A 12563-nucleotide genomic window follows, 5' to 3' on the forward strand; every position below is an offset into this window, starting at 1 on the left:
ATTTCTTCATTAGTAATAGTCAAATCGATGCAAAGTTAGCTTAGACAATTTTTTCAGATAAACGGATGTCAAAGAAAGTAAGATCGAATAGATAGCACTTTCAACCTAAAACTTTTACCTTAACCAATCTACCAGACTCTTGGCTTCTCTATTTATAGATTTTTTTTTTGTTTACCAAAGTAACTATTCGTCTTACTGACCTTTATTTGCACTAAAACTAAAGCAAAATAATTTTTATACAATGTTATATTGCAATATATATCATATCATGAAGTATTTTGCAGATATTTGTCTAAAAATATTGGCAAAATGCTACATTTTATAAATTCGTCAAAAATTAACCTTTTTTGACGCTTCATATCTCGAAAACTGTTTGACGGACATTGATAAAAAAGATGTCAAACTGTTTGAAATTTAATGCGCTTTCAACATTACAAAGCAACTTTTGACCAAAAACGCATAGAAAATATAGTCTTACATTCCCCCAAGGACTCCAAATAACATACCAAAAATCCAGCTTTACATCACACTTTGTTTTTTTAGCCGATTTTCATGTAAGATTTGACCGGTGTATTGATCTAAAGTAAATATCTAATGTTGGCGAGAATACAGATTCATGTAAGTATTACTATTTTATAACAATTCCAATAATGGTAGGTGGACTCACAAATAATTTGTCTGTTACGTTTGTCGCAATGAGTTTACGAAAGGTCTATTAATTCTAAAGTCATGTATGCTTACATGTATGTAAAGTGCATGTATGTTTGCGAAAAGTGGTCGTTTGTCATCTACCTATCTCTACCATTTCATAGTAGTGCAACCTTCGGACCACATCTACTCAGGCAAACAAACTTTGTCAGAGAAAAAGGAGCTATTCAATTATTCTTCAGTGGCATGACAATCTTGCGCACCTTACTACTGACGGAAATAGCTTGCTCGTTGTCATTTATTTTGTATCGATTTTAAAACAATTTTATTGATAGTTCATGCCGTAGGCTACTTATATTATCCCCGTGACGAGGAGTCACACGGTCCCTTCAAGTAGCACTGAAGGGACTACGCAGTTGCACTGTTTCCCTTTTGCTAAAAATGTTGCTCATCGGTACCTATTGTATGAACTGCTAATTGTACGTCCCAACTCAATAGTCTTACATTTGATGTGCCCCTCCCGCAAAAACAGCAAAACCATTAGAACGGTGAGATATCGCTCGGGCTCTTCTTCTACTGCAGCGATCTGCTGCGGTAGTGTATAACAGCAGCGGTGTACCTAAATGTTATATGCACATTGCACAGCACAGACGGCGCACAATATCTCGCTCGTCGGATATACAGCACAGCACAGTACAGCGGGCAGAGTGTCGCACTATCTGTTGTAGATAGCGTCGATGGCGGTGTAGAGCTGGTGGAAGTGCGGGCGCTTGTCGGGCTCGTACTCCCAGCAGCGCAGCATGAGCGCGTACACGTCCTCGCCGCAGCCCTCCGGCGCCGGCATGCGGTACCCTGCAACATCGTCAAACAACACTTTACTACCTAACCAAGGTCTCGCACACAAAGAGACCCTGTTTCCACGGTGAAAAACCTATATAAAATGGTGACAAAAGGTTGCCAAAGTAGGTACCTATTAGTTAGTGGTTTTATCATCATAAATAAAGACGATTAAAAATTCACCCAATTAGTTTGGTGATGATACTAAAGATGATGTTATCACTCCATTTTAATTTTATAATTGAGCGTCGGACAACATAAAGCAAAGTTGTGACAATAAAAACTATCTACTTCAACCGCTTAGAACTTTTCACTTATACAATACAAAAAATTGTTTTCTTTATGCGATTTCAGCGAAATAAGCTGGACAATGTATGTTTTACATCGCGGCGGTAGTAAAGGGCGGTATCGTACCCGAGTCGATCTTCTCCCGGGCGCGCGAGTTGGTCATGCCGGCGTAGGGCGTCTCGCCCTTGGAGAAGATCTCCCACATCAGCACGCCGTAGCTCCACACGTCGCACAGGGACGTGTACTTTCCTGCAAACATACAAGGCTTCTACTTAATACAGTTTACATATCAGTCGTAAGACTGTACGATGACGCTAGATAGGGAGTGACACGTATTTGACTAGTAGCAAAGACATATCGTCACTACTTTTAAAAAATCTCGTATCTCACGTCGTTCCTCAAAGTTAAAACGCAGTAAGTCTATATGCATTCCATACATACTTACTACAATTTTCTTTTCATTGACAGACGAAGATACAAGTTTTTTTTTAAAGTAGTGACGATATGTAACTCCGTATAGACAGCTACAGTCTAAGAAAAAAACGTACCTCAGAACTATATAGAAGAAGGTACGGTGGCCTAGATGGCGTTACACCTTTGGGGGTCGCTCAACTAGATGCCGCTAATATTAATATTTGACATTTTAACACATAACAAGCTAAAAATATGGGCCAAATTGTCAAAACTGAGGTTTAAAAGTTTTAAGCTTGTGTCGAGAGATGGCAGTCTATGCTCTGTGATTACATATTTTATTTTGACAGTAACTCTCTATAATACTTGATCCTTTTTGCTAGTAAGTAAGAGTTATTTAAATAGTCAGGCCCATTCTGCCGAGGGGGCGCACGTAATTTTAATCGAGCGAGCTCTCTGTGGAGGCACGTATACGTTTGACATTTGGCGCGCTAGCGCATCGTCTCGCTCTCTGCGGAACCGCCTAGTAAAGAATTAGACATTCGGGAACGGTCACAATCGTAGTCGGATGAGCGGAGTCACTAACCATAATTGAGCGCCTCGGGCGCGGTCCACTTGATGGGTATCTGCTTCATGCCGCCGGAGACGATGTACTCCTCCTCCTCGCGCGACATGCCGAAGTCGGAGATCTTGACGGCGTGGTCGTCGGCCACGAGGCAGTTGCGCGCGGCGAGGTCGCGGTGGATGCAGTTCTTGGACTCCAGGTAGCGCATGCCGGCCGCCGCGTCGCGGCACATGCCCAGCAGCGCGCGCGCCGTCAGCGACGCCGCGCGCGCACGCAGGAACGTCAGCAGCGAGCCGCCTGGAACGTCACCTTACATTCTCTCCTGTGTCTATTTATAAATTACAGCCATTGTGTGGAAAGATACCGACGTTGCGTGACGCACTAAACCTACGCAATCTTGACGCTTGAAATATCTCAGATGTCGAAATTATACATATAAGTGTATATAATGTATTTATGGCGAACTGGCGTGGATCAGTTGATAAGATCTAACACGATTAAAACGAATAGGTACATTAGGTAATGTTGTATACAGGGTGTCCCAAGACCATGGGACATGAAGGGAAAGTACCTAAAATATCACAGATAGGATATATTGCTGAAAGAAGACTTTATTTTATTTTTAAAACTTGGTAAAACTGCATTCAAAAAAAAATTTTTTTTTTTTTAATGTATGGACAAATTTTAAGGCTAAGGAGTCTGCCATGTAAAATGTTAAAATTCATGGTCTTCCTTTTATCTCCGACACTATGTTATTTAGAGAAAGATAATCTTTATGATGAAGCCTATCGATCGGTATGACAAAATTACAGGATGTTTTTTTTTTTCTCGTGTAGCGGGTTTGATTCCCGGTTTAACCATGTAATTATTTAAAAATCTATGAATGGAGTTTTACTTAGTTTTAAAAATAAAATAAAGTCTTCTTGTAGCAAAATACCCTATCTACGATATTTAAGGTACTTTCCGTTCATGTCCCATAGTCTTGGGACACCCTGTATATTCATAGCTGGCAACACGCGTCATGATGTTTTGTCGTCTGTCATATTCTGTCTTTTCTACTTCCTAGAAATAAACGCGTTGCTTACCGAATAACTGGTCGTATTAATTAATTACACCACAGTTAGTAAAATACAACAGGTAATATGTGTGTAACACAAGAATTCAATGATGGCTCTTAACAATCTTGAATTTATACCGATAATGTGTCATGAAGGGCTAGTTGCATCAACCACATTTGACAGACATATCATCGTCGCTCAGCAGACGTCTATGGAAACTTCCCATACAATAAAATTTAACGAACGCTTTACCGGTGACAGACGGTTTGGTACAACCGACCCTTACTTAATTATAAATTCGGTCATTCCATTCATGCCAGCTTCCATAAAATTACCTACATAACAATATGGCAGAAAATATCAACGACGTACTGGACACGGCCGGCATTACCAGCAACGGGCCACAAATGCCACAATAACTGCCAGCCAGAAAATTGTAGGAAGTACTTCCTGCTTGATTTGTTAGCGGAGTTTTCCCGGAGCCTTTAAAGCTCTCTCTTGTTAAACCACTCCACAAAAAAGGTAGCAAAGAGTGCGTTGAAAACTATCGCCCCATTTCGCTAGTTCCAATTTTCTCTAAAGTTTTTGAGAAGGCTTTTCACGAACGCCTATTGTCATTTCTCAATAAGTTTAATATATTAAAATCTGAACAATTTGGTTTCCAAAAAGGCAAATCGACGTCACTAGCTGCCTTTACGCTGACAAACAAGATTCTAGGTTACATGAACCAGAGCTTACCAGTAGTGACAATTTTCTTTGACATGACTCGCGCGTTCGATTTTGTGTGTCATGATTCACTTCTGGCTAAATGCGAACTCTACGGTATCAGAGGTGTTGTTAATGAATGGCTTCGAGATTATTTGCGCTGTAGGACTCAATTTGTGGAAATATCTCAAATTAACACAGCTGACACGATTGAGGTTTTTAGGTCTTCCACGAGAGTAAATAAGGTCGGTGTACCGCAGGGGAGTATATTGGGTCCACTCCTTTTTTTGCTGTTCATCAACGATCTGCCAAATGCGATAAATTTTGAGTGTGTACTCTTTGCGGATGATCTATCTGTCGTCATACCATGTAGTGATGACAAAACATATAATAGTGACATAAATAAATCAATCGCTGATGTAGTAAATTGGTTGCATAGAAATAACCTTCAAGTTAATCTTTTAAAAACCACGTATGTCCAATTTATTAACAGAAACGGCAAAAAGAAGCAACTGACTGTATCTTTCACAGATCACATGTTTACATTATGGGTATGTTTGCTTATTCACTACTCAGATATGGCATTATCCTCTGGGGTAATTCAAGCCATGTCAAACGCGCACTTTTAGCGCAAAAGCAGTGTGTAAGAGCGATCTGTAACGTAGACTTTTTAGCATCTTGTAGACCGCTATTTAAAGAACTGAATTTGCTGACTGTGCCATGTATCTATATATATGAAGTTTGTTTATTTGTCAAGACTCATCCAGAACTCTTCAAAACTTTTAAAGACATAAGTAACTTTCCTACAAGGTACCCAAATCGGCTTGCCGATCCTGGGCGGATGACACAATTGTACAGCAATAATGCATATTGTAAATCCATTGACATTTTTAATGGCCTTCATGATGACATTAAAGATTTACCTATTAGTATATTTAAGCGCAAACTTAAGAACTGGCTTATTCAACAATGTTTTTACTCGGTGGAAGAATATTTTGATTATTATAGACATCAAACTTGACATTCTATGATATATTTATTAATTAGCTGAATGTGTATTGTAGTGGTGTTATTTTAGTAGCAATATAATTGTAATTTGGACACTTTTTAGTAAATACGTTAAATATGACTGACCATAAAGAATTTAAGAGTTATTTTAGATTTAAGTACTTAGAGTACCATTGCATGCTTTTTCTTATTTAGGTTCTATAATAATTTTGCATGCCAGTTTCTTGTGGAATGTGTGTGACTACAATATATGTGAACATCTCCTGTACAGTCAAGTGCAAAAATACGTATCGATTTTATCCGCTCAAAAATATTTACCGAGACCTTATTCCGCCGACATAAAGTGCCATGGGACATATTTTTGATAAGTTGTACGCACCCATATATGTATGGTGTGGTACACTTGACTGTACCACATTTTAAAGCGAAATAAATATTTGATATTTGATTAATTTGCCTACTTGCAGGACAGTCGGTATCTGCTCCTTGGAGCCACTTACCTGAAACCAGCTCCATGACTATCATGATGGGCTGCTTCTGCACGGCGATGCCGATGAGCCGCACGATGTTGGGGTGCTGGTACTGCTTGAGGATCCTTCCTTCCTGCAGGAAGGTCCGCTTCTGTTCCTCGGGTAGCGCCACCCGACACGTCTTCACCGCTACCTCCTGCCCTGTCGTCTTTAGCCGCGCCTTGTATACGTCGCCAAAGTTGCCCTGTAACATTAAGTAAATATTCCCATAGCTATTTCTTCGTATCAAAGCGTCCAAATTCCAAATATGCTTAAGATTTTAAGGTAAATCTACAACAATGATTGCCGCAAATACAAAATCATTTATATTTATCTATAATATCTCGGCAGGCGCGCGCTGTTAAAGGAACGCTGCTACAATGGACTCCAACAATAATGCCTCACCCGACCAATTTTGTCAAATAGCTGAACGTCGTCGTTGTTGAGCTTCCACGTCTCCCTGGGCACGGCGCGGCCTAGCCAGGCGCCGGAGCGCACTGTTACATGCAAGCTGCTACAGTGGACTTCAACAGTAATGTCTCACCCTTCCGATCTTGTCGAGTAGCTGTACGTCATCGTTATTTAGTTCCCACGTCTCCCTGGGCACGGCGCGGCGCAGCAAGGCCCCGGAGCGCGCGGTGACAGGCACGCCGCTGGTGCGCTGCCACGCGATCAGCTCCGCCACCGACGGGAACGCCGCGCCCTCGAACCGGTAGTGGCCCTGGAACACGCACAAATGCAACTTATTGTTACCGTTACGGTGTAGGTAGGTACGGTCACGGACTTTAATTGTTGATCAACTTCTACCTCATTTTATACTGGACATCTCATAGTTACGCATGGATAAGCTACGACTAGGGCATGCAGAACCGGACCGGTTCCAGAATTTCATTTCTCGGTTCTAAGTGGGACTGGAACCGGGAGTACCGGTTCTTTCCCGGTTCTTAGTATTTTTAGGGTTCCATACCAAAAAGATTCAAAAATAACCCTTATGGCGCGATTCTCTTCGTCTGTCTGTGTGTGCTTTGAGAGAATTAGCACATTGGATTGGAAATAATTAACAAATTGTGGTTAATTTTACCAGTAATTTAACCTTACTGTGGTTTGTTTACGTTATAGGTACATATAAGGAAGTACAATACATAGTACCATGGTTTGCAAGCAATGTTGCAAATTGCAATATTTGCAATAATTATCATGTTTATCTTGTCAGATTCAACTTTAAACTTTAAATATTAAAAATGCCATTGCACATTAATACAAATGCAGATGCAATTAAAAAAATAAATAAATCGGATATTTTGAAAAGAACCGGGAGCACCGGCGGTTCCTAATTTTTAGTCCCGGTTCTTTCGCCACCATAAAATTACCGGGATTTCCCGGGAAATACCGGGAGCATGCCCTAGCTACGACGTTCCAGTATAAAACGAGCTAGAAGTGGATCAACAATTAAAGTCCGTCACTGCACCTACGAGGAAATTTGAATATTTGTAGGTAACAGAATTCAATCATCAAAAAGGGTAGGTACAGTATGAGATATTTGTATTTATCTCATCCTCTTACCCTCTCTTTTTTTTAAGACTGGCGCTGTTATTTCAAGAGATGACACAAAGATAAATTATGAAATCTACAATGAGATTCTCCCGACAAACTAAAGTGGTATTAGTCTGCTTGTTGACGTCGGTAGGTAAGTTTGTAGTTAAAGACTAGTTGTAAAAAGTTTTTCTCTGCGTGGTTTCCAGGTGGGCAGTGTTCATAGACAGCACCGTCTACCACGGGTGATTAGGCCGGATCTCTTCAATAAGAGTATATTTTGATAAGATACCTCGGGCGTGGTCTGCACGATGAAGTGCTTGTGCTGCCCCCAGCAGACGGAGAGCACGAGCTGGCGCGCGTGGTTGCGCGTGGTCTCGCGCACGAGGTAGTCGCCGTCGGCGCGCAGCAGCCGCACCACCTCCTCGCGCGGCAGCACGCCGTGGAACCACTCCTGCTCCACCAGCGACCGCTCCGCCTCCAGCCCCACCTGCCAACCCCACTGCACGTCAGCACAACCGCTCTTTAATATTATTCAAGCGTCTTTAGCGATTATTAGGGTCAGAAAATCTTGGGCCTCATTTGAACACCAGCATCTACCTAATTACAGATAGTGAAGCGGAGTGCTAGGCGCATGCTTCTTAGGGACCGTCCACACTCAAGAGACGCATATCCGCCTACACGGAACGGACGTCAGCGCCACGCCGCCTGAATGTAATTTAAAAAACGTCTCCTCAGTACATTTTGTATAGGAAAGACGTGAGACGCGCCCCCAGGCGGCGCGGCGCGCGCCAAGCGACGCGTCGCCTGGGGCGGGCGCGCCAAGCGACGTCCCTTGCGCGTCCTTCCTATACAAAATGTACTGAGGAGACGTTTGTTAAATTACATTCAGGCGGCGTGGCGCTGACGTCCGTTCCGCGTCGGCGGACATGCGTCTCAAGTGTGGACGGTCCCTAAAGCGACAGTATATCGTCAAATAATGCAATTCAACAGGCATAGGTAATATACCTATCAGTCAGCACGCCAGTGAACCGAGTTCATCTCCCTAAATAAACCTAACGACACCCTCTTTCTCACATCTCACGTGAAGTTCAATAAAAAGGGGTTAGTGTACTTGACCCTTTTGCTAATATAAAAATGAGATTATGACCTAAAAACTAAGTCTATCCTTGATTTACCCATATGACTCACCACTAAGGAATTAAAGTGGGTCGATGGGACGATTCTTCTAATAATACGTAAATTGGGTCAAGTGTTGCGTTATTCATTCCCTAACAATTAAAACCGCAGAGTTGAGACATTCGATTAGTTCTCACAACGAAACAGCACACGTTAGGTGTAATCGAAAACAAAAACCGAACGGTTAACGTCAAATTACATGCAAACACAACATTCCAACAACAACGATGCAGAAATTGGACATACGAATTCTTCTTCAAGTTGTAATTCTTGTAGCTGCTGTAACTCCTGCAACTGCCGCAAGTCGTGAAGCTGTTGCAACTCTTGTAAATGTTGTAATTCCTGCAGTTTTTTTAGACGCTTTTTACGCCGCGGCACCACCACCGGAGGCGGCAACTCCGAACGAGTTATATACATCGAAAACTGATCATCCATCACGACGATAGATAATTATGTTATCATTTTTTATTATCTGCACATAATCACCCGACAGCCACCGAGAAAACAGGATGCGGTTGACGTAAAATCACCGACTGAAGCGCGTTTAGACATCGCGTAAACAGGGAAACGTTCGAAGAACGTCGCAAGTTCGCTTTACCTTGATTTTGAAACTGAGTTTTGGAGCGCAGCGGTGCTATTTTAATTTCACTCGAAAGCTATCCCGAGCGAAGTTCGCACGCTCGCACACGGCGCGTCTATAGTTAGAACGTCGCTGACGAACTCGTGTGTTTATAAGTTGTCGTAAACATTTTGACGCGTGTAAAAATAAGCCTCATGCATCCTGCGAAAGCCCATGCCTCGCCTGGTGGCTTCGCCCGCAGGCGCCGCGGACAACGCCGCGGGAACCTTCGACCATCGATCGGCGTGCGTGAGCGCGTGACTTGTTTTTGTACAGTTGCGACGGATCGAAGGCGACCACCGCGTCGTCCCGGCACCCGGGGGAAAAGCCGCCCGCGTCAGTGATGTTCAGTGTTAGGCTCGCGCACTCACCACACCGTTAGGACAACTACGTTTTCGCCGTCTTCTCTTCTCGAAGATGCTTTTGTGTACACGACAATGCACATAAACGTCCATGCGTCTGGTCAACCGTCTCTTTAGGACGCCGAGCCGCTGGGGGCGGCGGGTGTCGGTTACCGAGTCGGCGGGCCCCTCGCTGCAGCTGCGGAGGGTCCTGGGCGGCAGCGCGGGGCTGGAGGGCACGGACTTGCGGCGGAAGGGGCGCGCGAGCAGGCGGAAGAAGGGTCGCGGCGGGATTATGGAGTGCAGGCGCAGGCGCAGCGCCTCGGTCGACGTTTTCGACCCGATCGAGGAACGCTCCTGAATTCAATTACCTTTTAATGCCCACATTAGGCGGCGGCTCCTTTATATTGATTGCCGATGGTTTGCTATAAGTTACACTTTTATTTGTAGTTCAATAACTAATATTTGCAAAAACTAAAAAGGCATGACTTTTCAGTATGAACAAAGAGGATCGAGTATTATAGAGAGTTACTGTCAAAGTAAAATGTGAAATCACAGTGCATAGACTGCCATCTCTCGACACAGGCTTAAAACTTTTGAACCTGTTTTGACAATTTGGCCCATATTGTTAGCTTGATATGTGTCAAAATGACAAATATTAATATTAGCGCCATCTAGCCGAGCGTTCCCCAAAGGTGTAACGCCATCTAGGCCGCCGTACCTCTTTCTCTATGGCTTTGAGCTACGTTTTTTTCTTAGACTTTATCCGTCTATACGGAAGTTATATATATCTTTGGTATGAATAAGTACCTAGATATGCCTACTACAATGTGTTTATTTTTCCTAATGGAATGTTACTAGGTATTTTGCCGGAAATCTAGAAGGCTAATTTATTATTCGTTATCTTATTTGCTGCCAGATATTATTTATCTTAATCATGTGTTTGTTTGTGTATTTTCACTTGTGATAACTAAAAAAACTCATAACTCACTTATCTCGGTTAAACAAAACATCCTACGCTATGCGTAGTTTCCGATTTACGGCATTACGAATGTTATTCTGCAGCCTGAATTAACATCGCGTAGGTTTCACGAATTAAACCATGAATCATAAGATCCAGAAGCTATGTAGTTCGACAACGCAAACATCATCTCATTCAAATGTAGGTAAAACAGGTTCATAAACAATTTACATTTAATTTAGAATTTTACCTTATGGCATTAGAGTAAAACACAACAAGATACCTGTTTACATGTTACGAAAGATACAATACCATAGAATGATAATATACTTCATTAACTAACTGAACTAACATAAGTATGAGTGTCCTAAATAACCGTCTTATCTTATAAAGTATTTTAAAAATATCAGTCTATCGGCTGGCCCTTAGTGCGTTTTCACATTATCCGATCCGATATCGGATGTAGGACCGATATCCCATACATTGAAGCCGCCATCTTTGATTTTTGCCTTTGAAATCCTTCCGACATCCGATATCGGATCGGATAATGTGAAAACGCACAGGCTGCTGGTCATATGAAAAGAAGTTGTAGTTGAAGTAATATATACCGACGCTAACGGCCCAGCCACGACATTGGTCTAAGCGCGGCAGCGGGTAGCGGCAGCCATACGTGCGAATGAAAAGTCCCATCGCTGTGTCTCGCTCCAATGTATGGCCGCTGCTCACCGCTGTCGCGCTTAGACCAATGTCGTGGCTGAGCCATAAGCTAGATGAGCGGGCGCGGTGAGCGAGTATTGAGTGACTGACCTGGTGGTCGGGCGAGCTGCCGTCGAGGCTGTCGACGCCGACGGTCTCGGCCGACAGGTCGGGGCAGCCGCTCGGCGCCTCCTCGCAGCCCAGCTCCGCCAGCGCCGACCTGCAGGGACGCGCACGAGGAACTATATTACTCGTTTTTAACTTCTGATTAGCAGAAACGTCTGCAATCGATGCCACTAGGCTTAGAATAAATTTAAAAGTGGAAAATGTCTGCCTTGGGTGAGACTTGAACTCACAGCATCTGGATCGATACTCCAGCGCTCTGCCAACTGAGCCACCAAGACTTCAACCAAGCCAGCGAAATTTTCCACTACTAAGGTCAATGGGACCCGTAGCGACATCTACCGTAAGAGTGTTAAACTTCTTAAACGAGTTCAAGTCTCACCCAAGGCAGACATTTTCCACTTTTAAATTTATATTACTCGTTGTTGGAAGTCAAACGGTCCTCGCTAGAGATACGGGCGGCCGGTTGCTCGTTGTTTGAAAAGGACGTTTTTGTTGTGTTTTGTAGTAATTGCCTTATATTTTATTTAAAGTTATGAGTATATATTATGTAGGAGTAGGACCTACATAAATGTAGGTATAAATGAATCTAGTGTTTCTTCTGAATAAGCACGATATTATTGTCGTAGGTATAACCTAACCTAATCATAAATTAAAATGGGGGTCTCCAAACTTTTTTGTCTCAGGGCCATTATCACTCCTAAGCAAATAAAGGATTAGTTAGGCATAGAGGAATAAGTAAGTAAAGAGAGCGTCAATCACGCGTCAAATAGCGTAAATTATCAGTACCACTACTCGACATTAGGTGCCAACAGTATCGCGTCTACGTCTGCCAATAATGTAATATTAAAACAGTTTTCAACTTATATTACAAGCAGAAGGAATTGAAAACAGAGTACTGACTATTGGAATATTAGCTAAAAAATGTTAAGCAGACTGTTTGACATCTATTGACAATTAAGTAGCAGTACCTACTGACTGATAATTCACACTAGTTGACGCGTGGGTGACGCTAGATGTCACTACAAATTACTTGCATTTACTGATGTATGGTTAGATTTGGACAATATCCTACGTTTTAC

The 12563-nt window shown here is 42.6% G+C and overlaps 1 protein-coding gene across 10 annotated transcripts in view; it reads right to left on the reverse strand.

The window, feature by feature from the left end:
- Positions 1–578: 578 nt before the first annotated feature.
- Positions 579–12563, reverse strand: part of LOC125234689 (tyrosine-protein kinase Fer) — an 80455-nt gene continuing 68470 nt past the window's right edge. For 6 of the 10 annotated variants that reach the window (XM_048141049.1, XM_048141040.1, XM_048141074.1 and 3 more), the window contains 8 exons: positions 11470–11578; positions 9876–10058; positions 7855–8052; positions 6574–6750; positions 6021–6234; positions 2771–3046; positions 1900–2022; positions 579–1500 (listed from right to left, as the gene is read on the reverse strand). In XM_048141049.1, coding sequence (XP_047997006.1) covers positions 1364–1500; positions 1900–2022; positions 2771–3046; positions 6021–6234; positions 6574–6750; positions 7855–8052; positions 9876–10058; positions 11470–11578 — 1417 coding nt within the window. In that variant the 3' untranslated portion in view covers positions 579–1363. The other 4 variants (XM_048141066.1, XM_048141057.1, XM_048141118.1 and 1 more) reach the window with 4 other exon arrangements.

The sequence above is a fragment of the Leguminivora glycinivorella genome, chromosome 2 (assembly GCF_023078275.1).
Source record: "Leguminivora glycinivorella isolate SPB_JAAS2020 chromosome 2, LegGlyc_1.1, whole genome shotgun sequence".
Classification (NCBI taxonomy): domain Eukaryota; kingdom Metazoa; phylum Arthropoda; class Insecta; order Lepidoptera; family Tortricidae; genus Leguminivora; species Leguminivora glycinivorella.